Source organism: Trifolium pratense, linkage group LG6, assembly GCF_020283565.1.
Source record: "Trifolium pratense cultivar HEN17-A07 linkage group LG6, ARS_RC_1.1, whole genome shotgun sequence".
NCBI lineage: Eukaryota > Viridiplantae > Streptophyta > Magnoliopsida > Fabales > Fabaceae > Trifolium > Trifolium pratense.
In genome coordinates, this window is record NC_060064.1 from 18,381,679 (window position 1) to 18,407,994 (window position 26,316).

The 26,316-nt window shown below is 35.5% G+C and overlaps 2 protein-coding genes across 3 annotated transcripts in view; both read left to right on the top strand.

The window, feature by feature from the left end:
• Positions 1 to 26,316, top strand: part of LOC123889260 (cytochrome P450 76T24-like) — a 70,312-nt gene that overhangs the window by 20,409 nt on the left and 23,587 nt on the right. The window lies entirely within an intron of this gene.
• The window catches only part of LOC123889257 (BEACH domain-containing protein C2-like), a 32,943-nt gene that overhangs the window by 829 nt on the left and 5,798 nt on the right, over positions 1 to 26,316 (top strand). For both annotated transcript variants that reach the window (XM_045938517.1, XM_045938516.1), the window contains exons 2-27: positions 1,192 to 3,278; positions 4,190 to 4,977; positions 6,596 to 7,297; positions 8,068 to 8,202; positions 10,161 to 10,265; positions 10,372 to 10,485; positions 11,618 to 11,694; positions 12,613 to 12,694; positions 12,956 to 13,279; positions 14,518 to 15,083; positions 16,827 to 16,911; positions 16,994 to 17,188; positions 18,831 to 19,376; positions 19,451 to 19,594; positions 19,985 to 20,443; positions 21,352 to 21,503; positions 21,917 to 21,986; positions 22,429 to 22,512; positions 22,665 to 22,721; positions 22,813 to 22,881; positions 23,003 to 23,089; positions 23,187 to 23,303; positions 24,807 to 24,956; positions 25,142 to 25,226; positions 25,316 to 25,436; positions 25,876 to 25,972. In XM_045938517.1, the coding sequence (XP_045794473.1) occupies positions 1,250 to 3,278; positions 4,190 to 4,977; positions 6,596 to 7,297; positions 8,068 to 8,202; positions 10,161 to 10,265; positions 10,372 to 10,485; positions 11,618 to 11,694; positions 12,613 to 12,694; positions 12,956 to 13,279; positions 14,518 to 15,083; positions 16,827 to 16,911; positions 16,994 to 17,188; positions 18,831 to 19,376; positions 19,451 to 19,594; positions 19,985 to 20,443; positions 21,352 to 21,503; positions 21,917 to 21,986; positions 22,429 to 22,512; positions 22,665 to 22,721; positions 22,813 to 22,881; positions 23,003 to 23,089; positions 23,187 to 23,303; positions 24,807 to 24,956; positions 25,142 to 25,226; positions 25,316 to 25,436; positions 25,876 to 25,972 (7,440 nt within the window). In that variant the 5' untranslated portion in view covers positions 1,192 to 1,249. The remainder of the gene's footprint in view (positions 1 to 1,191; positions 3,279 to 4,189; positions 4,978 to 6,595; positions 7,298 to 8,067; positions 8,203 to 10,160; positions 10,266 to 10,371; positions 10,486 to 11,617; positions 11,695 to 12,612; positions 12,695 to 12,955; positions 13,280 to 14,517; positions 15,084 to 16,826; positions 16,912 to 16,993; positions 17,189 to 18,830; positions 19,377 to 19,450; positions 19,595 to 19,984; positions 20,444 to 21,351; positions 21,504 to 21,916; positions 21,987 to 22,428; positions 22,513 to 22,664; positions 22,722 to 22,812; positions 22,882 to 23,002; positions 23,090 to 23,186; positions 23,304 to 24,806; positions 24,957 to 25,141; positions 25,227 to 25,315; positions 25,437 to 25,875; positions 25,973 to 26,316) is intronic.

The following is a 26,316-nucleotide window of genomic DNA, read 5'->3' on the forward strand; positions in this document are numbered from 1 at the left end:
TAATGAATTTGTTTATAGTTTACTGTAGACTTTCTTTATTGTGAAGATTTCTTCCAGTTGTATAATGATTATGGTGTGTGCGGTCGTACTGAAGCTTGTTTTTTGTTACTTTTGAGTTTTACTACTCCTTGATGAGTTGTCATTGTCAAATGTTTTCGGTTTGCCTCTGGTTTCACTTAACTCACTTTCGGTGGGGTGGGTCTTATCACGCCATATCAAGTTTAAGCAGCTTATCATGTTTCTACTCGAAATTAAATCGCCTGCAGTTGAAGTTTTGATGCATTTGGGACATTTGTGACCGTGTGACCGTTCAATCGTGGCAGTTCAGAAAAAAAGTAGATTTTACTTCTAAATTTATACTCCCTCTCCATCCTTAATTATAAGCAAAAGTTACTTTTTAGATTCATCGAATAACTTATGAATCTCATCAATTATTCAATGAATCTAAAAAGTAACTTTTGCTTATAATAATTAAGGATGGAGGGAGTAATTTAAAATACAATCTTAAATCTGAACCGTCCAATCTTGACCGAATGGCCAGCAATGTCTTGAATGCATGGATAGGTGACTGCTGAGAATCATGATCCGTTTCTACTCCAATGGTGCATTTATTAAGAACATAAAATGGGTTCCACATGTTCTTTCGTAAAATTCATTTTTTATTCTTAAACAACTAACGGTCCTTTCACGTGACTGCCATATATGTACACTCTAATGGTGAAACTCGACAGGGAACCATTGATGTTAAACAGCAGAATAAGGCACTCCTGTTGGAGATGCTCTTAGTTAACCCAAACTGTTAAATGTTTCACAACTCATCAAGTCCCTCGTATGTAGAAAAAGTTGGGCATTGGAGTGATACCCTTTTTAGGTTCATTTTATGTATACATACTATGGGCTTACATATCAATACTCTTTTTCTATCTTTTTGATTGGTGTCTTCTCATATAGACCACGGCATTCTTGTTTGAAAGATCGACATAACCTATGCTCTTTCAAAAGGCTTGTCGCAAAATTCACTGTTCATTATTATCTATAATTTGATCTTGTGGCGACTGTATCTGATCCCATCTTTCCCCTAGCGTAGCACATGGGTGGGTGCTTTAATTGCACAGATCACTATGGTATCCAAATCTTGAATATTTTGGTTTGTTGATCTCTCTCTCTCTGATTTTACTTTATTACTTGCAGGTGAATTGGGCTTTCATAATTCAAAGGAATATTTGTTAGTTTCTTCAGAAATAGCATAATGGAAGAGGAGGAAGAGCCAAAAGAGATGAAAATATCTGGTAATGAATTAGATTCTCATGGAGTAGTAGATAGTGATATAAAACAGTTTGTTGAGAGTCCTCATCAGGAAAATGTAAATGGTAGCAGTAGTTTTGAGTTAGAACATGTAGATGAGAGGGTACACATGCCAGATCAAGATGTTGACTCTGCAACTACAGTCATGGGCGAGGACCAGTTTGAGCAAGTATGTTTGAACGATCAAGACAAGAATAACGAGTCTGTGCATTCAGACCAATCACCAGGTTCTGATAAAATACATCACCCGAATGATGGATATGCAGAGGATTCTCGATACTCATCTGGGTCATACTCAATGGAGTATAATTCTTCCGTGGTTGCTGACCCACACCTTGATAATCTTTCTCATAGCCCTGGGTCAGAGGGGAATTTCAGCCATGTAAACAAGCAGTTTGCTCCATCAATTAGTTTTGATTCTACTGGATATTCTTCTCCTGTTAAATCTCCACCAAAGGCCAAGCAAAAACATGCAAAGCCAAATGTATCTCCAGAATTACTGCATCTTGTTGATTCTGCTATTATGGGGAAACCTGAAGGCATGGATAAGCTAAAGAATATTGCTAGCGGCGTAGAAATTTTTGATAGTGGGGAAGAAATGGAGAGTGTACCTATCTTAATTGTAGATTCACTTCTTGCAACAATGGGAGGTGTTGAAAGTTTTGAGGAGGATGAGGATAATAATCCTCCTAGTGTAATGCTGAACTCCCGGGCTGCCATTGTGTCAGGTGAGCTTATTCCCTGGCTTCCTTACATAGGTGATACTGATGATGTCATGTCCCCAAGGACAAGGATGGTCAGGGGACTACTTGTCATAATAAGGGCTTGCACTAGAAATAGAGCAATGTGCTCATCGGCTGGTCTGTTGGGAGTATTGTTGAGAACAGCTGAAAAGATTTTTACTGTGGATGTTGGCTTAAATGGACAAATGAGGTGGGATGGAACACCTCTGTGCCACTGTATACAATACTTAGCGGGTCATTCTCTTAGTGTTAGTGATCTTTATAGATGGTTTCAAGTCATTACTAAAACACTTACCACAATTTGGGCTCCACGATTAACACTAGCATTGGAGAAAGCAATAAGTGGAAAGGAGTCAAAAGGACCTGCTTGCACTTTTGAGTTTGATGGTGAAAGTTCTGGTTTGCTTGGTCCAGGTGAGAGTCGTTGGCCGTTTGTCAATGGATATGCTTTTGCAACATGGATCTACATTGAATCATTTGCAGACACATTGAATACAGCTACAGTTGCTGCTGCCATTGCTGCAGCTGCATCGGCTAAGTCAGGTAAATCATCAGCCATGTCAGCTGCTGCTGCAGCTAGTGCACTTGCTGGTGAAGGTACAGTGCACATGCCACGGCTATTCAGTTTTTTATCCGGTGATAATCAGGGTATAGAGGCTTATTTTCATGCCCAATTTTTGGTTGTTGAAACTGCTAGTGGAAAGGGAAAAAAGTCATCTTTGCATTTTACCTATGCCTTCAAACCACAATGCTGGTACTTCATTGGTCTTGAGCATATAGGCAAGCACGGAATTCTTGGGAATGCAGAAAGTGAAGTCAGGTTATATGTAGATGGGTCTTTATATGAAAGTCGTCCTTTTGAGTTCCCTCGAATATCCAAACCTCTGGCATTTTGCTGCATAGGAACTAACCCTCCTCCTACTATGGCCGGTTTGCAACGCCGTCGTCGTCAATGTCCTTTGTTTGCTGAGATGGGCCCTGTGTACATCTTCAAGGAACCAATTGGTGCAGAAAGAATGGCAGGCCTGGCTTCTAGAGGGGGGGATATATTGCCTTCTTTTGGTAATGCAGCTGGGCTACCATGGCTAGCAACAAATGCCTATGTACAGAGCAAGGCAGAGGAGAGTGTGCTTCTAGATGCAGAAATTGGAGGTTGCATTCATCTACTCTATCATCCTAGTTTGCTGAATGGGCGCTTCTGTCCAGATGCTTCACCTTCTGGTGCTTCAGGTTAGAAAATTTTAATCAATTTTTTCTTTGTTTTTTCTGTGTTATAATATGTGGATATTTATACACTGCATGAATGCATATGGATTTTTTGTGCAGAAAGATACCTGATAAATAATCTCGGAAAGGTTAGCTTTTAGGTTTATTGTTTATGTGATTGAAAAAAAATGTTTCACTATATTTTGGGTTTGAATTCATAAGCACCACAATGAATGTTGATTCTCTAGTACTGATTTTTTTTTAGTTGCATGTTTATTAGTAGTATGGTTTCTAGTGTAGCTCATTGTCTTCTTTGGTTCTTCATCTCCTATTTGAAATTGAAAGTTTGTTTCCATTTATTTTACGTAAACAGACATGACTGTGTAAATTTGGGGGGATCACAAACCACTTAGGGACTTGCATTAAGCTCATTTGTCTATGCATAGATAGCGGCAAACTGGTTTACATAAAGTATTACAATAAATAAATATTAGTTAATTTAAACTAAGGGGTATGTAAATAAAATTATATAATTCATTAAGGAATAGACTTATCTTTGACTGGCCTGTCATTAAGCTGTCTTGAGAAGATATCATATCTAGTTGTTATTTAATTGTATTCTGTTTCTCCCATTCTTTCTCGGTTTTAAGTTTTACAGATACACATATTGTTTGCTAAGCCCGTGGCTTATATGTATGCAACCCTCCTTTGTTGTTTCTTTACTTCTCCGTATCTTCTCAATAGACCATTTCCTGTGTACAATGTTAGCTATTTCCAGTGTTTAATATGGCACAACCAACCATTTGCGGGATCAACAGTTACATGTATTTCCTATTTTACTGTCAGCAATACAAAAGTTCTTTGTATGCACCAAGGCATGAATAATTTTCTGCATCAATCTCTGCTCTTCTCATGGTCCCTTCATTGTGATTCAGGAATGCTTCGACGTCCAGCTGAGGTTCTTGGGCAAGTCCATGTTGCTACACGAATGCGACCTGGAGATGCTTTGTGGGCATTGGCCTATGGTGGTCCCTTGTCTTTGCTTCCCATGACGATAAGCAATATAGACGAGGAGACTCTGGAACCACTGCAAGGGAATTTTCCGCTATCTTCAGCCACCACATCTCTTGCTGCCCCAATATTTAGAATTATATCCATCGCTATTCAACATCCAAGGAACAATGAAGAGTTGTCTCGTGGTAGAGGGCCCGAGGTTTTGTCAAAAATTTTGAATTATCTTCTCCAAACTCTATCTTTACTTGATGTTGGAAAGCATGATGGTGTAAGAGATGAGGAACTTGTTGCTGCTGTTGTTTCTGTCTGTCAATCTCAGAAGATCAACCATGCACTTAAGGTGCAGCTCTTCGCTACACTGGTGTTAGATTTAAAAATTTGGAGTTTGTGTAGTTATGGCATACAAAAGAAGCTTCTATCATCACTTGCAGACATGGTTTTCACAGAGTCAACAGTAATGCGTGATGCCAATGCCATTCAAATGCTTCTTGATGGCTGTAGAAGATGTTATTGGATTGTTCGTGAAAATGACTCGGTGAATTCTTTTTCCCTAGCTGGGGCAACACGTCCCGTGGGGGAAATTAATGCGTTGGTTGACGAGCTCTTAGTGGTAGTTGAACTTTTAATAGTGGCAGCTCCTCCTTCTTTGGTCTCAGCTGATGTCCAATGTTTACTTGGATTCATGGTTGACTGTCCACAACCCAATCAGGTAAAGTAGCGACATTTATTTTATTTTTTCTTTTTGTTTGTGTTTTTTGTTTTTGTTTTGGTGAGGGGGTAATAAGAAGGCGTTATTAGTTAGTCATGATGCTAAAATGACACAACAAAAACACCACCGTAGCCTTTTGTTATTAGGCAGTGTCGGCTACATAGATCAACTTTTTTTTTATTAAAAGGAAAAAGACATATTATTAGATGAGACAAGAACGGTCCCAGGCACAATTAGCGCCTAGACCAATGCACTATACAATCAAGCCGGTTGCTGAGATAATAGAAATCAGAACCCAAACTCAAGTTAAAACAGAAAAATACCCCAAAACAATGCTAATAGAATTACACCTACTTCAGCCAAGCCAACAATCCATTACTAATGCAATGTCATTAGCAGTACAACATAAAGCAGTGAAACCAGTATTCGTACCCTGATAGGTTTAAGTACCAGTCAGTTCTATCAAACCCCCGCTCTGCTTTACCTAAATCTGCACAAGATTCCAATTTTCTCTTGTTATATATCTTCGTCCGTCCTTTTTAAATAACTCCAGACCTTGGTGCTATGCCAACCAGGCAATCTCAAACAACAACTTTGTACAAAGTGTCAAACTCATAATTCTACATTGGAGCTCATGATCAATTGACATGATATTCCTCCCAAATGACACACAGATATAACATTATCAAATGTATTTGACAACACACCTGGTCCTGGTGGTTATGGTCTAGTCACTGTAGAAATACCTAACTTGCTGAAATCTACATACCTGAAGTAGCTCCAGCTAATAAGCTCTATTTTGCTGTATGTTGTGTTAGATTGCTCTATATTGGATGCAAGTAAGATGCATGTTCTGGAGCATTACCAATCTCATTTTTAGTGGTTATGTAGTTTGAGAAATCTAACATGAACTTTGAAAACTAATTCCCTAAATAGCCTACTTTTTGGTCCTAGTAAGACACATCCAATTGAATTGGCGAGGTTTTGAAGGACCTGTTTTTTTTTTTTGTTTGGGTTCTAATAGGACTGCACCATTTCAATTGGCAAGGTTGTGTTGAAATAAGAGCACATGCTTCTGTGCGTTCTCAACTCAACCATATTAGACACCTAATAAAGAGCACATGCTTCCACGCAACATAGGAATACCAAATTATTATATTTCTTCTAGTAATGGAAGATCAAAATGGAACCACTACTGCAAAATTACAGTAAAATTTAATCATGCAGCTTTTAAATTTCAATGTCCTTTTACTTGATGGAACTTAATGTTATTGTAATTTCTTATTTCAACACAACCTCGCCAATTGAAATGGGAGGTCCTACTAAAATTTGAAAATGGCTATTTCAACGATACCTTGCCAATTCAAATAGGAGGTCCTACTAAAATTTGAAAATGACTATTTCAACACGACTTCGCCAAATGGTGATTTCCTAACACTATTGGGCTTGGTGCGTGGCCCAACGGATCTTGGAGGAGGCTCTGATACCAACTTAGAATTGGGAATTGGGCCTAACTCAACTTTATAAATACAAAACACTTTGGTTTGATATTTTTCTTTTTTTCTTTATCATCTAAACAAAATTATACTCATCATTCATTATTTGCTTCAATTTTCAGGTTGCTAGGGTGTTGCATCTCTTCTACAGGTTGGTTGTCCAGCCTAATGCATCTAGGGCCAACACATTTGCTGAAGAATTTCTAGCAGGTGGTGGGATAGAAACTCTTCTTGTTCTCCTACAGAGGGAAGCTAAAGACGGTGATAGTGGTGTAATTGAATTATTCTCAAAGAATCCTGAACTTGAAAAAACAGAAATTGATGGTAGTAATGAAAACACTGAAAGAAGTCAGGATGATGAAGGATCAGTGGATAAAAGTGAAGTTAGCATACTAGATAACGATAAACGCTCTCAATCTATTGATAGTTGCAATAGCATTGTTCCTAGTTCTCCAGATATTAACAGCGACCGGATGACATTTACCCCTGAAGTTCCTTCTTCCAAGAATCTTGGAGGCATAAGTCTATCCATTAGTGCTGACAGTGCTAGGAGAAATGTGTACAATATTGATAAAAGTGATGGCGTTGTTGTAGGGATCATAGGTCTTGTAGGTGCTTTAGTAGCTTCAGGACAACTCAGATTTGTTTCAAGTTCTGGTACTGATACAACAAGCAACCTTTATGGTGTTGGACTCCATGACAGCGGTGGTACTATGTTTGAAGACAAGGTTTCTCTTCTACTTTATGCTTTACAAAAGGCTTTTCAAGCAGCACCTAACAGGCTAATGACTAACAATGTTTACACAGCTTTGTTGGCTGCCTCGGTATGGCTAACTTCCTCTAGCATATCCTCACTTCATATGCCAATGAAAACACATTAGTAGCGGTTACGCCTATACTGTTGCCCAAATGGAATTTTTTTTTGCACCTTTGAAATTTATATTTTCAATGTCATTACCATGTTTTATTCACGGTATGCCGTATTTTTCGTTTTTGGTCATTATCAGCTGATATATTCTTAATATTTTCATCATGTATAATAGCATACATGCATCAATATTCAAAATATGAATGTCTTTAGATTTATATATTGTACCAGCAAAATTTATAGTTCTCATTAACTGGATCAGGCCAAATTATTGTTTATATTGGTCTGCCAACATGCTACCTATGCTAACCGAATTCTGCATTTTTCAATCAATGTATGAAATCAGCAACTTTAGCTTTCCTGTCTGGTGCAGTGATGACAAATAGAGTGGCTATAGCGTTGCAAAATTTTAACAAACTGCTATTGTCAAGTAATGCGTGATTCTTCGTAAAAAAAAAAAGTAATGCGTGATTCAGTAAAAAATGTTGTCAAACAGTGACTTCATAAAATTGATTGAATGCAGAAAGAAACTTGCTAATATAATTGCAAAAATTCCCCATTTTAGCCCCAAAAACTGCAAAATAAAATAAAAATGAAAGCATTCATGCCTCTTTGAATGTCTATTGAAGAATTCCTTGAAAAATCTGGAAATCAAATTGCCAAAATAACTATTCTATCCTCGTTAGCTGATTTTTTTGTTTTCATGTTTTTTGCTTTCCATTTCAGATTAACGCTTCTTCTTCAGAGGATGGACTTAATTTCTATGATTCTGGTCATCGCTTTGAGCATTCACAACTTTTATTGGTGCTGCTGCGTTCGCTTCCATTTGCACCCAGGTCACTGCAGAACAGGGCATTGCAGGTATTAGCTCATTACTCTCATTCCTTACAATATGCATATAATGTTTTCTATATTGCATTTTTTATGATTAATGAGGTGTTTGCAGCATCACATGCTTTTTTACTTCCTTGATTCACGTATTTGAACTATTCAATTCACCTTACTTCATGGGTGGGCTGCTTAATTTAGCATTTTGGTTTTATTGTTTCATACATCTATGTCGTCAATAGTGGTGTGATCACGAACTATAGTGGTTTCGCCGAGCAGTTTAGGGGTCTGGTGCGACACAATTTCAGTGCTACCTGCGGCTAACAGCAGTGGCAAAAGTGGCCGCTAATTGTGGAAAAATTGTGGCAGATAAGACGTTTCACAGCCGCATCTGTGTCAGGGTTTTCAATGGCCTGTTTCTTTGAAACAGTTCGCAACCCTGTTTGCCCTCTGATATTTTTTGTTTTAAGTATTCTAAGGGGTTGTTTGGTCATTTCAGAATATTATTTTAGGCACTACTACTCTTCCCACTCTCATTGTGCCTCTTCGTTTAACTAATTTCACAATATTATGTTTAACACTATTACTTTTCCCACTCTCACTGACACCAACTACAGGATAGGTTGTTACTCTGCCCACTTATACTGTTATTTTAACTCATGATTAGTTGCTGTGTTTTTATTTTTTCTTTCCTATTTTGACCTATTGACATGTTATTTTTCTATTGAAAAGGAAATCTATAAAAGTCTTGTATAATCTGTATTTGAAAGACTTGCTTTACTACCCGAAGTAGATTGTTGCTTCTTCGCGATGTTCAAAACTGGATTCTTTCATAGTGTCTCACTGGCATAGACCAGAGAGGAGACCATCTTATTCGATCTTTATATCTGTCTTCACACTAATGTTTTAAAACCTGGACCTGTCATCGAACCGGTCAAGGTACTGGGTCATTGGGTCACTGGTCGGATCACACGACTGTTGACCCGGTTTATATAAAAAAATTAAAAGTATTATTATTTTTTTTTGACAATTTTAAAAGTTCTTCCATAAAATTTGTCAAAAAAAAAAGTTCTTCCATAAAAAAATTAATAAATCCATACAATCTTCCCATTCCCATTATTGTTTTCATTTTTTCTTTTTTTGATAAATATCATTGTTTTCATTTTGATTCACATATATATTATGTTATGTAGCAGATAATATTATAATTTATTTAAAGATATCAAAATCAAATTCACCAAGAAAAACAATTTACAATGTCTTTTATTAAAAAAAAAGTATTGTATCAATGTATGATAGTTATGCCATATAAGTGATCGCTTGAGTTTACTAATTTAGTATATAATAGCTAATGTTTCTTAATAAAGGTATTTCGATGCAATATTGTTATTCAAGTTCACATGGCCAAGTTATAAGCCCAGGGTTCCTCTTTGACCACATGTTTAATATTTTAAAACAATATACATTCAAGCTCCATAGAGGTCTGGTTCACGGCGGGTTACACTGGTTTGACTGGTGACCCGCCCAGATCACAGCGGGTTACACCAGGTTTCTCGCATACTGGTCTGTTGTCTTGACCGAACCAGACACCCTACTGGTTCCCGGTCGGACCAGCCGGTCCGGGTTTTAAAGCACTGCTTCATACATTCCTTCTTTCCCAGATATCTTCTACCCTTTTCAATTTGAATAATTAAAATATGGGGTTGTGCTAGGTTTCTTGAGAACTGGAGTCCTATCAGGTTATTGTGTCGTGAGTTCCGCAGAACCTCTCAATTTGTTTCTGGTACTATGTGAGCAGTTTTGTTCTTCTTATTGCCTTAGGTACCTTTTTATGTCATAATTATCAAACAAGATGTCCATGTATATAACACAACAATATAAAAACTTTCCTATAAAATTTGTCTTTGGAAGTAAGACTTCCAATGATGTATACAAATCCTACTTGTGATTTTTTTTTAAGCTTTAAGCTGTTTGTTTGTGTATATTTTCAGGATCTTCTATTTTTGGCTTGCAGTCATCCTGAAAATAGAAACAGTATGATAAATATGGAGGAATGGCCTGAATGGATTTTGGAAATCCTGATCTCACACTATGAGGTAATAACATATACATGAGTAATATTTTTGTCTCTTTTATATTTGTTTTGGGTGTGGTTCCCGTGGAAAATTCTTTGACTGTTAATTGCATACTCTTTTTTAACAGGTAGGTCCAAATAAATTGTCTGATTCAACAAGTGGTGGAGACGTAGAAGACCTGATTCATAACTTCCTAAGTATCATGCTAGAGCACTCAATGCGCCAAAAGGATGGATGGAAGGTTTGATATGTGTTTGGATTTTGAACTTCATTTTTTTTTTTTGAATGGCTGATTTTAACATCTTTCATGTGGAAATTGTTCATGTTACTTCCAATTCTTTTCAATTTGGTCTTTCATGATTCATGACGTTGCTGATGACAGCGATCACATGCAATAGTTTGGGCCCGTTTGTTTGAGATTTCAAAAAAATGATTTTTTTTTTGAAAAAAATCATTTTTAAGAAAATCATTTTTTTGTAGAGATTTTGAAAAAAATCCAAAGCTATTTGCCGTTTGTTTATAATCATTAAAATCTACTTTTTTAAGATGGTGAGGGATGATGAATGATAAAAAAAATGGATTTTGATAAAAGCTATTGAAAATAGATTCTCATTTTGATGAAAAAAATGATTTTTGAAAAAATCTGAAACAAACACTAGTAAGATAAAAAAAAAAATTTGTGAAAAATTATTGTTCTCCTACATTTCCGGTTTTCTGTTCTCTTGAATCTGTTTTTTGTCTGGGGTTGCAACTGTTGAACGTCAAACTGTAAACTGGGCTTGAACTTTCAATGAATTTGTAAATGTGTTTCTTTTTTGCTTCACTGGAGTTTCTTAGGCTTGCAGATATGAAGAAAACTGCATTTTTTTCCTTCCCCCTTTTCCCTTTCATTGTATAGGAAGAATTTTATTTCAAATAAAGAAAAAGTACAACTTTTTGAGGGAAGGTGGTTAGGTTGCATAACATATTTCAAACCAGAAACTAAATGAATACTGGAATCCATGAGGCTTAAAAATGTAGCTGAATTGTCCTATTGATAACATATATCTTGTGTGTTCGATCGAAAGAAAATATTTTAGATGTTTACCATACTTGTTGGTTTTGAGCAATGACTTGTCTACAAAGTATTAAAATTGAGTTGTAATACATTTTGTAATATTCTATTTACTAATCACATAATAGTGGTCATCAAGAGGAGGTATATTTTGTCCTGGGGTTTGTATTAGAAGCCCCAATTGACTGGTGATATTTTGTAACTTCATAGCCATCATTCTGAGGGAATTTAATTTCTGTTGCAAATGTCCATATCTTTCTGCTTGCATTAGTTCTGGTTTTATCAGGCTGATTCAGGCTGAGTTACTCATTCTGTCCAGGATATTGAAGCAACAATTCATTGTGCAGAGTGGCTTTCTATTGTAGGTGGATCTAGCACAGGAGAACAGCGAGTAAGGTAAGTTTAAACATCCATTATGAGCTCTTTGAGCATTTACTTCTCACTTCTTATCATTGAATATTTTATTATTTTTGGTTTACTCTGATGCTCTTTGGCATTATTTCTGAGCTAAAAATTGAACTATCTTTATAGTATAGATATAAAAACCATTCATGAGCTCTGACCTAACAGCTTAAGTCTTTATCCGATCAGAGTCAGTCCTTGACATTCTATGAGAGCTATGATCAAGTGGTCAGGAGCTTAATCCTTACTGCTCCCAAAACTTGAATTTTAGCATAAGGTTCGGTAGGCCATTCCACTGTCCATGCTTCAAGTTCAAAGAGCTTGAGTTAGGGGGTTTTGTTAGGTATATTAATCATTCATCAGATTTTACTTGACCACACAATCTTTTAGTTGACATCCATTCCTTGACAGAATATTTATGACATCATCACAAATTTAAAGCGACCTCCTTTTCTCTAAATTGTTTATGAATTATTAACCATTCTGGTGTTATGTGAAAAAGAATACATAGAACTGCTCATACCATCATAAGTTCCACATTATAAAAGTAGAAGCCAAGGAAAAATATACAAGGAAAATTTGTATGTTCCAGTTGATTTTGATGAAACATGAAAGATGGAAACTTGATGAGGTAATACAAAGAAGCTGTGTGGGTATATGTTTGACATCAGTTGATGGTAATTCAAAGAGGACAATTACGTCTAAAACATACTCAAAGATAACATTTAGAGCAATAATCTCAGTCTATGTTTGTTGAACAGTTTATGAAGAATTTCGAAGAAGAGTTTTATAAATTATTTTATACTACTATATTACTCTTTTGTCTTGATTGAAAGTTTCTAGCAACAGTTTACAAATTTTGGTTTCATTCTATTTTTATACTCATTCTTTTTTGGTTCAATTTCTTTAAAGACGTGAAGAATCGTTGCCTATATTTAAAAGGAGACTCTTAGGTGGCTTGTTGGACTTTGCCGCTAGAGAATTGCAGGTTCAGGTAAATCTTGTTTTCTATTGTTACAGATTTTCCCTATAAAAGTTATATGCATGAGCATTACATTGATATTCATTCTGCTATTGTTACCCCCTCCCCCGATTTTGTTTTGTTTTGAAATGTCTATCACACTTAGGAAACAAAATCACTACATACAAAATCATATGCTAAATTGATAAGTACATTTATCTATGTTTCTCATTTTTGTTAAGAGTGGAAGAAAAAACAGCAATGACCTCTAAATACAGTTTTCCCTTGCTGCAGACTCAAATTATTGCTGCAGCTGCGGCTGGTGTTGCAGCTGAGGGCTTGTCCCCGACAGATGCTAAGGCCGAGGCTGATAATGCTGCCCAGTTGTCTGTGGCATTAGTAGAGAATGCCATTGTGATACTTATGCTTGTTGAAGACCATTTGCGGTTTCAGAGCAAACAATCGTCTTCACGTACAGATAAATCTCCATCTCGGCTTTCTACTTTGTATCCAATAAGTGATAACTCGAATTCATTGTCAACAATTGACGAGTCAACAGAAGAAATCACAGACAACCGAAGTTCACTATCCAGTGGCTCAGGGGGAATCCCTCTAGATGTATGCTTATAGTAATCTAAGACTACACATGCATGCTATACATGTCATAAATAGATAAGTATTTTGTTTTTTATATCAGTGCATCTCCAATATTCCTCCAAAATTTATGCATTGGTAACACACTGTTCTATTCTCCAAATACTTTTTTTTTGGTTTAACATTCCCTGTTTTACACTTTTTATCAAGGTAATCAAAACCGGGCCGAACCGGCCGGTTTGACCAGTTGAACCGGGAACCGGACCTGCATCCAGTCCGATCAACACCTAAAACCACTATGATACATAACTGGGCAAGAAACAGGAAAACTGGTAAAAGCCTGGAGTAAACCAGAAAACTAGGAGTTCACACAGTTATCATGGTTGAATCGTATTTTGGCTTTTTTATAAGTTTTTTAACTGGCCAACACAAGGATATTAGACTCACCAAAAGGGGATATCCTGTCATTCGTATGCTATGGGACTCTCTTTTTATATCTAATATTCCAAACCAGTTGATATAAAATCGTCGATGTTGGTCTTTCTCACCAAAAGGGGATATCCTGTCATTCGTATGCTATGGGACTCTCTTTTTATATCTAATATTCCAAACCAGTTGATATAAAATCGTCGATGTTGGTCTTTCTCATAACATGATTGATATATTCTTATTATGTTACTTGGTACTTTCTTTTTCTCATTCGTGTTTAAATAAATTACATTAAGTTCTTTTCTAAAGGTATTTTTTTTTTGGTAAAACGTTATCATTTTTTCTTCTTCTTCTTTTTACATTTATATTTCCTTTTTTTTTCTTTAATATAATTTGCTATTAATAATTAATAATACTATATTACTTTCATAAAGATCTATTCCTGTAATCGATAAGAAAGATATATGTAGGTAAAATAAGTTTGTATTATATTTATATGGTTCTATAAATATAAAAAATAATATAGTTGAATATAAAAGAGATATTGAAGTATTAACGGTTGAACTCTGATTGAGCCCCAGTAAGACCTTTAAACCTTGAACCGGTAGCTACACTGGTTCAATGTCCGGTTTGGTTTTGATTACCTTACTTTTTGTCTCTATCTTTTGTGTCCATTTTTCAGATTTAAGAAAATATGTCCAAACTTTATATATATTTTTTTATTGCCATTGCATTTGCATTGTTGTCAATTTGATTTGTCTGTTCATCCTTATATCATTTTTGTTCTTTATATTTCTATATTGGAGAAACTAATACTTTCATGATTTTTGAAGGCCATTTCTTCAATGGCTGATGGAAACGGTCAGATCCCTACATCAGTGATGGAAAGGATTACAGCTGCAGCAGCAGCTGAGCCTTATGAATCTGTATCTTGTGCTTTTGTGTCACACGGGTCCTGTACAAAGGATTTAGCTGATGGCTGGAAATACCGGAGCCGTTTATGGTATGGCGTTGGCCTTCCACAGGATCCAGCTGCATTTGGTGGTGGAGGCAGTGGATGGGATTTTTGGAAGTCAACTTTGGAGAAAGATGCCAACGGAAACTGGATTGAGCTTCCTTTGGTGAGGAAGTCTGTGGCAATGCTCCAAGCGTTATTGTTAGATGAGTCTGGACTTGGTGGTGGTCTTGGTATAGGTGGAGGATCAGGTACTGGAATGGGAGGGATGGCTGCACTCTACCAGCTATTAGACAGTGACCAACCGTTCTTATGCATGCTTAGAATGGTTCTTCTATCGATGAGGGAAGATGATGATGGTGAAGATTATATGCTGATGAGAAATACAAGTATTGAGGATGTGGCGTCTGAAGGAAGAAAACCGCGATCAGCACTTTTATGGAGGTAGAACAACCCCTTCAATCTTAAATTTTGTGCGCGCATTTCTGTCCTAACAGATAAAACTTCATTAGCTTAGCATGTAGTCATGTACTAGTTTTACTGCAAATAATTCAGAAACGCGATTCAAGTACGACATATCTTCAATATATGATTTTTTAGTCTTAGAATTTGAGTCGAGTCTAACTCATCCCTACAAAACTGACTTTTAAGTGAAGGATGTCTCCCACTTGTAAACACTTTTCAGGCTATATTACAATCAATTTGAGATCTTTACACACCCTTTCACATCCATGACCGAACATCTGGAGTTTGTCCTGTGTGGTCCAATAGCAGGGTTTTTATGCTTTAATACCATCTTAAAATTACAGTTCGGCCAAACTTGACCCTACTCCTTGATAATACCATTCTGCTTTTTATACCAAATCAATGCAGGACAAGTAAACCAAAAGTGCTCTTCTTGAAAAGGTACTCCTCTGATAAACAAACCAAGAGCAATCGTCTTGGCATGGTATTCTCCAAATACCTGTGTACTTTGTCTAGTGTTCCTCTGACTCAAGATTTAGATATTCTTGAAGAGACTAAAACCACATTATTGTTAATTATCCAAAGTCTAAACTGTGCAAGGCATTTAAAGTCTATTAATAACTAAAAAATAATAAAAATATTAAAAAGTAATTAAAAATCCTAGATAAACTCTTATTAGATACATAATCTTAATTCTTAGAATTATAATAGGAGTATAAAACTATTCATGTTTCTTCACCTAACAACTTGATCGTTTGGGATAATTGGTTCATGACGTAGTGTAATAGCTTCTATGATCAAGTGGCCTAGAGTTTGGTCCTTGCCAACCCTATTTTCTAATTAAAAAGTTGAAATTTCTGCACAAGGTACGTGGGAGTTTGTGTTAACCACACTTCAAGCCCAATAGATCTTGCAGGAGGGTATGTGTCTGGAATATAATATATAATCATTTATGTGTCTACGCCTAACAGTCAAGTGAAGGAAGTAAAAGAAAGATCACCAGAATCAAGGAAAAAAAAGAGACTCTAAGTCACCTCTATGTCAAACAATTTTTCTAGAGAGCCGGCAGTTCCAAGAGATTTTGTATGAACAATAGTAACACAGACAAATAATGGCCTAATGAAGAGATGAAGTTTGAAAAAGCCTTGCAAAAGCATTTGTACGCAAAACATTAGTATCCTCCCAAAATTTGAAATGAAAACCACCCATTGTTAGGAAGAGAAGAGAGTTCTAAAGAAAATATAATCCCTGAAAATGAATTTGCAAAGATTAGCATGTGTAGTTTTGCTCGCAGACTTCACCATTCTCAATGCAAACCATATTTGCTTCAGAAATAGAAGAGGACTGTAATTGTAAATGAAATTTCTAAAGCCATGTGTTTTGACACCAAAAGCTGGAGCAATCTTCTTATTTTGGGACTTTGTTTTGCTTTCTTTTTCTTTGCTGTTTTATCTTATGTTTTTGTTATTCTGGAGAATCCCCTAACCATACAAAAATCTTGAAAATTTGTTCTTTCTGTCTTGAAAAATTTCTTTGTTCATAATAAAATATTTCAACTTCCTTCATTGACTACCTTCGGGATTCTGAAAGAAATCTATTATTAAGACATAAGATTATATAAAACTGTTATTGCATAATTCCCTTTTTTATTTTCATTATCTGATGTACTCTAGATGGGTCAATGTTGTCTTGTTTAATTTAATTTTTTAAAAATTTGAACAGTGTTCTCTCACCTATTCTCAACATGCCAATTTCTGACAATAAGAGGCAAAGAGTCTTGGTTGCATCTTGTGTGCTATATGCTGAGGTTTGTATTTTCAGCTTGTTCATTTTAATTCTTTTTTCATCAAAATACATGAATGTGTTAACATAGTAATACTCTTTGTCAGGTTTACCATGCTGTGAGCAGAGACCAAAAACCTCTTCGCAAACAGTACCTTGAGGCTATATTACCACCATTTGTTGCTGTCTTAAGGAGGTGGCGCCCCCTTTTGGCTAGCATTCATGAACTTGCTACTGGTGATGGTTTGAATCCTCTTGTTGCCGATGATCGTGCATTGGCTGCTGATTCCCTGCCAATTGAGGTACTTTACTGTCCATTCCTATAAATACAAACATATGTACTCCCTCTATTTCAAAATGTGTCACTTTAGCAAAAAAAAAAATTGTTTCAAAATGAATGTCATTTACACTTTTCAATGTAGGTTAATTTTTTTTTTCCAATTTTGCCCTCAAATGATTATTGTGTACACTACTTCCAAAGTATTATATTCTACTTTGACCGAACTAATAAGGTTAGTTTAGTATCATATATATTGACAACATTGCCTTTCTCAATATTTCTCTAACAGAGGGAGTAATAATAAGGGTTTGGCTTAGTTTTATATCAATATGTTCACCTTCACTTTAACACATTGTTTGGTTTTATGGAAAAGCAATGGAAATGGAAAAACAATGGAAAAATAGTGAGAAAATGTGGTATTTTCCTTTATTTGGCGTGCAAAAAGGGAAGGAAAGATAAAAGGTGCTATTTTCTCCGTTTTAGCCCATGAGGGAACATAAAGCAGATGGAATGAAGGCAATTCCATCATTAAGGATGAAAATAGCGCCTGCTACATGTTCTGTTTCTTACTTTGACATTGTGTTATGTTACTCTCGACTCTCGAGTGTCCTCTCATGTCCGCTGCATTCGGCAAAGTTAGTTAAATATTTTTTTTTGAAATTTATAATTAATTTCCTTTTCTTTACATATTTATAGTAATCTTGTATTTAAAAATATTAAATTTAGTAAAATTTTACTTTCTTAACCACTATTCATTTTTACCGATGGATATCTATGTATTTAAAAAATATACATTTTTTTTCTTTCCTCTTACTTTCTACCCAATTGAACAAGGAAAGAGAAAACCATCTCATTTTCTACTTTTTTTCCTTATAATTCCTTTGACTGTCTCTTCCAAATTTTTGGTTCAAATGAGTTGATCATGGGTCAGATGCCCATGTTATTTTTGGTACTCTTTTCTCTAGTTTAATTTAATAAATTTACGGTGGGTTGCAAATGGTAGGTAATGGCTGGGGTGCCAACTTTGTTGGAATTGCAGTCATTATTGTGATGCTTATGCATGCCATTTTTCGTTAAAAAAAATTATTTCACTTTCTTTGCCAATCAAATGGAGTGAAAAGGTTTTGTTAATAAGAAAGTAAACAAGAAGGAAAACAATACATTGTGCCAATGTTTGTTTGTCCTGGAGCTTATTTTTGTGTTGGAAAGGAATATCGTATCTTTCAAGGGTGTGATTACTGCCTTTAAATTTGCTTTGGATATAATTATATGTATGTCTTCTCTTAGGTCATTCCACATGGATTATTTCCGGGGATCAGTTTTTCCCATATGCAAAGAGATTAGCCATCTCTTAACTCTGATTAATCTTATTGGACCTGTTACTATGTATTTGTTTTTGCTTCTTTGTTTTTTATAGCCTATTAAGAATTCCACATTGGATGAGAGATGGCTGGAACATGGGTTTATAAGTGAGTGCAAACCTCACCTTACAATCTAGTTTTGTAAGGTTGAGTTAGGCCCAACCCAAATTTGTAAAAGGATTCCCTATAATTTATCTTTCAGATTCTAATACAGCATACACAAAATGTGCTTCACACATGTATTCATTGACATGATTTTGCTGCATTAATTTAGATGTGTAATTGATAATTGCTGTTCTTCAGGCTGCTCTCGCAATGATATCTCCTGCCTGGGCTGCTGCTTTTGCATCTCCACCTGCTGCAATGGCATTGGCAATGATTGCAGCTGGTGCATCAGGTGGCGAAACCCAAGCTCCTGCAGCAAGTTCTCATCTTAGACGTGATACCTCACTGCTCGAACGAAAACAGACTAAGCTTACGACATTTTCAAGCTTTCAAAGGCCTTTGGAAGTCTCTAACAAAACACCACCTCTTCCCAAGGACAAAGCAGCTGCCAAAGCTGCTGCTTTGGCAGCTGCTCGCGATCTTGAGCGATTTGCAAAAATTGGTTCTGGAAGAGGTCTCAGTGCTGTTGCAATGGCTACATCTGCACAACGAAGGAGTGCTAGTGATATGGAGCGGGTCAAGAGGTGGAATATTTCTGAAGCAATGGGAGTTGCTTGGATGGAATGTTTGCAGCCAGTTGGTACAAAGTCGGTTTACGGGAAAGATTTTAATGCTTTTTCATATAAATATATTGCTGTTCTTGTGGCCAGTTTTGCACTAGCAAGGAATATGCAACGGTCTGAGGTTCGTTGTCTACTTGTTTTTATGACATTCAGATTATTTGATACGCTGCTTGTTAAATATTTAATTTTTGCCAGGTTGACAGGCGTGCTTATGTGGATATAGTTACTTGTCATCGAATCAGTACTGGAATCCATGCATGGCGCAAACTTATTCACCAGTTAATAGAGATGAGAAGTCTTTTTGGGCCTTTCGCAGATAATTTATACAATCCGCCTCTTGTATGTTATAATATTCATATTGTCTTTACCAAATTCAAATTCTTATAATGAGTACGTGTCTTCAGGGAGATATGCATTTAGCTGCTCGCAGTTGTTTCGGGTTTATTCTTGGAACAAATCAAAGAATTTTTAGACAGAAAAACCAGCTTTTTGTATTGTGTTGCTAGCATTTTTTTTTTATAAGCATTAGTATGGGGCTTTTGGAATTGCTGAACAATTGAACTGTTCAATTAATCTGATGCCTTGTTTTTTTCTTGTTTTTTTCATTATTTTTTTGCTCATAATTGGAGGATATATTCTGTCCAGCTTTTACTCATGCTAAAATTAAATCAAACGAAGAAGTATTTGAATTCACTTTATCATGCTTATTATTATTTTTTATTTTTGTAGGTTTTTTGGAAACTAGATTTAATGGAAAGTTCTTCCAGGATGAGAAGATGTTTGAAGAGGAACTATCGAGGATCTGATCATTTAGGTTCTGCGGCTGATTATGAGGAATACGTTGGAGAGAAAAATGACCAGAGCACTCCTATTTTATCTGCCGAAGCAATCTCATTGGAAGCTGTCAATGAAGATGAAGAACAGGTGGATGCTGAGAATCTGGTTGCTAGGGTTGACGATATTCAAAATAAAGGAGACAATCAGCCTAGACTTTCTGAATCAGCAGAGCAATCTGTTCAGGAATCTTTAGAACCCAGTGGTTCTCAACGTGCAAGTGATGAGCACATTGTTCAGAGTCCTTCAGCCATTGCACCTGGGTATGTTCCTAGTGAACTTGATGAAAGAATTGTTCTTGAGCTATCAACATCAATGGTCCGACCACTTAAGGTCATACGGGGAACCTTCCAAGTAAGTTTTATGGTTTAACTTAGAATTATTATAATTTTGACTAAGATGTATCGAGTTCAGAATGTGAATGCATCCATTGAGACTGAAACTATCGCGATGGTATTACTTATGTGAATGGTAGTTTGTTTGTACTGTATCGGCATATATCTTTAGCATTTCATAAACACTTTGCAAAATGTGGTTATGTGAGCTTACTGAGGTGGATGAGTTGGCAAAATTTATGAAGCATGAAGAATTTTGCCCTTAATGTTTCTATTGTGAGAAAGATGTATGATGATTTTTTGCTTATAGATTCTAACAGTTATAATATCTACAAAATACCTTTGAGGTAGAGAATGATGCACAATCCATGAGGATAGCTTTTGATATTTGGCGATAATATATTATTGAGAATGTTATTGAATTTTTCTTGATTTGATCTTATCTTTAGGACTTAATTTTTTCTCGTTTAATTTTCACGTGTTTTATTTTAGTATAAATCGAACTATCGGCTGGTTTAATGGAAACAGTGGTTGGAAAGTAGTTTTGATGCTTTTTTTTCAACCAGAAAATAAACACATGAAATAACTCGAGAAAGGTCAATGAGATGTGATGCAAGGTAAAAAATAAACAATGATTACCTAAACATAAGCTACCCAAAACTATAAACAAGGAAAGAAATAATCATGGATGTCAGGATTGAATCCCATATCACAAGGGATCCCAATTCAACCCTGGAAAAGATGACTTTCCAACAAATTTACTCTTTCACAGTGCATTAGAATACACCATATACATTTGATATCATATTCTGTGCACTCTGTATTCTCCCTGTATCACCTTCCCTTCCCAAACCCGATTGTTTCATAAGTTTTCTTTTCTTAAGTGTGATAATTTCACTCATAGGAAGCACTATGCTCTTGTTATAGGTAACCAGTAGGAGGATAAATTTTATAGTTGATAACTATAGCAATGAGACGAGTGCTACAACAGATGGTATGCACTCCAGTTTTGAGGCAGGGAACCAAGAAAAGAATCGTAGCTGGTTAATGTCATCTCTTCATCAAATATATAGCCGGAGGTGAGCTCATTTTGTTGAGTTTATTGCTATCCATTCCATTCTGTTGTTATTTTGTGTATGGTAGTATACTCCGGGATGGACACGGAGATCGATTGATTAATATGAATCTCGAGAGTGGATGGTTGACCGCCGCCCCCTTGTTATATATTGGACGTGAATTGAGCCATTGATGTAGTTGATATTTGTCTATGAGCTGTTTTAGTTTCATTCATAGTATTATGTACTATAGTTTTGAAAGAATTAAATACTTGTCTCTCTTGAAGCTCCATCCTCCCTTTTTGCTTAATCACATCAAGTTTTTATTTTGCATTATTGTTTTTATTACTGTGCAAAGTTATTGTTCATATGCAATGTACAAATTCTGAAAATAATATACACGGTACAGGGGTTTATAAGTGTGAGTTCCTTTACAGATACCTCCTTAGAAGAAGTGCTCTGGAGCTATTTATGGTGGACCGTTCAAACTTCTTTTTTGATTTCGGGGTATAATTTCTCGCATATGCTAGTTTCTTTCCTTCTATTTTAAAGAAGAAAAAGTCCTTTTGGTTTTGGGACCATTCTCAATGATATAATTAATGATATAATTTTGAACGCTGCACTGATGATTGATAAATCTTGTACACTTTTAGTTATAATAATACTTTTTAAACACATCCTTAAAAAGCTATTATTAAAGGCTGAAGAACAATTATATTTCTCTAGCATGATCCTTCTTACCAGAGCCTTTTGGTCTCGACGTTGGGTAATGCACAGCCCTATTTTAACTTGTTCTGAAATTTGATTTAATTATGAAGAATGATTTGTTACTGCTTGGTCTAAGTTTGTTGGATGCTACATATTTACTTTTCAAAATCTTAAACTGGTAGGTGGAGATTTAATAATGGTTTAATATCTTTCTTACACTTCTCTTCCAATTCCTCTTCAGAGTAGTGAAGGGCGAAGAAATGCATATCGAGCAATTGTTCAAGCACGACCTCCTCATTTAAACAATATATATTTGGCTACTCAGGTAATACAGGTTCTCTGACTGCTTATTTGTGTTAACTTCTCTGCATATGGGCTTACGATTCAAGTAAATGTCAATGAAGTTTGACAACTTATTTTGATGTTACTGCAATTCTACATGCGTGTCCATGTTATATTTTTGTTTTCTTGTTGCAGAGACCTGATCAACTTTTGAAAAGAACTCAACTTATGGAGCGCTGGGCTCGATGGGAGGTAAGTTTCTTAATTAATGAAGAAAAATAGTTTGTATTATAATAGCAGGCTCATTTCTTATGTATATGAGTTTTGTACTTCCCTTGTGCAGATTAGCAATTTCGAATATCTAATGCAACTCAATACACTGGCTGGGCGTAGTTATAATGATATTACTCAGGTGATCTCTCGCCCCCCCCCCCCCCCCCCCTCTCTCTCTCTCTCTCTCTCTCTCTCTCTCATATAACATCTTAATCCTATCTTCATAATTTTTATTCATTGCTTTTACCTAATCTTTGCAGTATCCGGTGTTCCCTTGGATTCTTTCTGATTACAGTTCAGAGAGCTTGGATATTTCTAATCCTTCTTCTTTTCGAGACCTTTCAAAGGTGTTATGTAATCCATTACTTTAATCAGATTAAATAAAAATGTGTTAAATTTATATTTACATGTAAGTATATAATTTAATCTTTTGATATGGTGCAGCCTGTTGGGGCACTGAACCCAGATCGTCTGAAAAGATTTCAAGAGAGATATGCCAGTTTCGATGATCCAGTCATCCCTAAATTCCACTATGGATCACACTACTCGAGTGCAGGAACGGTGAGTTTTTTCTTTTATATTTGGAGTCACTTTTTTATCATTATAATTTGTTAGCATTCTAGCTGATAGGTTCTTTGGTATTTTGGTGATGTTTGAGTCATAGGCAGATAGTTTGCTTACTGAGTTTCATTTGTCACATCACATCAATGCTGTATAGATAGTTTGATTCACATGGTGTTATATTTAACTTGTTAACTAGAGCAAGTTTCATGTTTGACGGTGTTTATGTTTATATATATATGTGAAAAGTGTATGTCCAGCTGCTGCTGGCTTACTTCTTCTAACGTATTAATATAATTGCAGAGACAAATTCTTCATAGTTATGAACTGACCCTAAACTGGGATATGTTGCCCTTGAGGCAAATGATTTTCAAAACACTACTGTACCATACTATTATAGTAACAGCCTTTTAGTTGACCATATTCAAACATAGAATTTAATTGGTATAGGTTTTGTTTCATAAGTAATTAATGTTAGAAAATATGTGGTTCTGAGTTTTAGTTTAGGTTGCAAAGGAATAACACAGACAGTTAATTGGAAGTGGAGGCTGCATTTTATTTTAAGGTTTGGTTACTGTGCTAGATTCAAACAAGATTCCACTGAGGTTTTAATTGTTTGCTCAATATTGTAGGGTCGACTGTAATTTCATAAATAACTGGATTCAGAAGAATCTTAATAGAAACTGATTTATGGTTTCTCAGGCCTCACACATCTTGGGTTGATTGCATCATGCAACCAAATTGAAACCATTTTGCTGAATTATAGCCATGAAACAGTCCTTATTAAAATGCATTTTTATTCATTAATCCTTGTTAAGAGTCTTATGTGGACAATGAATTGGGCATGACCAATTGTTATAAGTGGAGACAATCGGCATCCCATGAGCTAGCTTTTTGGGTTGAGTTAGGTTCAAACCGAAAATCAAAGAGGCGGTGGAAAAACGGGACCGCCTAAGAATTTTCTTAGATGATTTGGTCTGTTGCATTCTGTCTTTCCTCATTTAATATCTACAACCCTCATCCCATGAGCTAGTTTTTGGGGTAAGAGTAAGCCGAAACGCAAGATCTGATCCTGTATAGAAATATACTTGCTAATAATGGTTCAATAGGAATGGAAACATTAAAGCAACTTAAATCCAATTACTTACACAAAAGTGGAACAACAGTTAACAACTTAAGCAAATACCATAAAAAATTAGATCTAGTGAGGTTTATGGAATTTATCAGGCCCAAAACGAAAACTTAACATCTGAAAGAATACCATCTTTAAACTTATGCTTTCTTTTTATTTTGTTGTTTGTTTAGTTTCTTTTTTGTATTGCATTCAAGCCTCCCTTTTTGTGTGTATTGGACCACAATGACTTCTGATGCCTGATTTTTACTTCTTATTTTTTTCTTTTCAGAACAGCAAAAGTAATTGTCCAGTAATGTTATGCTGTTGTCTTTGATGATTTTTTAGTTGCTGATTCTGCAATAACTAGTGTTTATTATCTTCTTTTATAGGTTTTGTATTATCTTGTTAGGGTTGAACCATTCACTACACTTGCTATCCAACTGCAAGGTGGAAAATTTGACCATGCTGATCGGATGTTTTCTGATATTTCTAGTACTTGGAATGGAGTTCTCGAGGACATGAGTGATGTGAAGGAACTGGTATGTATATTCACTCCTTTACAATAAAATGACTGGTTGATATGCCTTTGCTAGCTTTTTAATATTGTATACAAGATTTAATACTTTTATTATTATTATTATTATTATTATTATTATTATTAAATTCTTATAATGGTTTTATTTAACTTATATCATAAGAAGTTTCTTTATTTATACTTTTTTAGGTTCCTGAGCTATTTTACCAACCTGAAGTCCTCACAAATGAAAATTCAATTGATTTTGGCACAACACAATTGGGAGGAAAGCTTGGTATATTTATTATTATTTTCTGCAGTAGTTTGACTTCATTGTATACTCCAATGCATATCATGATTACTTGCTTACTTCTGCCATACCAGATACTGTAAAACTTCCTGTTTGGGCTGAAAATCCAATTGATTTTATTCATAAGCATCGGAAGGCTCTGGAGAGTGAATACGTATCTTCTCATTTACATGAGTGGATTGACCTTATATTTGGGTAGGTTTCTAATTATTCAGTTTCACCCCTGTTTTTAGGGTGTTGATGTTTGCCCCCCTCTGGACCGCTTCCTCTTGTCACTTAATTGTTTTTCCCTTTTTCCTAAGTTTGCCACACCAATATTTTTATAACTATTTTTATGAAATACTAGCGGGCTGTGTCTAACTTATGTCCAAAAAATTATATATGCCTTTTGTTATGGTGAGTTTGTTAATAAAAGATTTTTGCTGCTAAAAAAAGAGAGATGTGCCTTATGTTATGGTGAGTTTGTTAATAAAAGATTTTGGTTGCTACTAAAAAAAATCACGGGTATTGTTGATATTATGAAAAGTCTACACCAAAACTCATGTATTCTCTTTATATAGTATAGAATAGATATATTTTATGATAGTTCCTTTATATTGTACATCTTGTTACATTAATTAGTTGGACCATGCAGGTATAAACAACGGGGCAAAGAAGCTGTTGCAGCAAATAATGTTTTCTTTTATATTACATATGAAGGGACAGTGGATATTGATAAAATCTCTGACCCAGTATGTCTCCTTTTCTTAACAATATTGTCAATCAATTATTTGTTTTAAGTAAAATCCGATCCCTCTGAAAGTTCATTGAAAAAGTGGCACATTGCTTCTTAGTTGAGCTTTATGATTCCCGTCACTGAAACTGAAAGTGTTTGAAGCGCATGATAGTTATACTAAATCATATGTTATGTATGTATCCTACTATGAACCTTCAATAATGGAAAGCAATCCATGTTCAGAAAATTACTTGTTGTAGATAAAGTTGGTGAAAAATTAAGAGGCAAAATCTTTTAGTATATTATTACACCACTTACCTGCATTACAACAACAACCACCGCCAAAGCCTTTTCTCATTA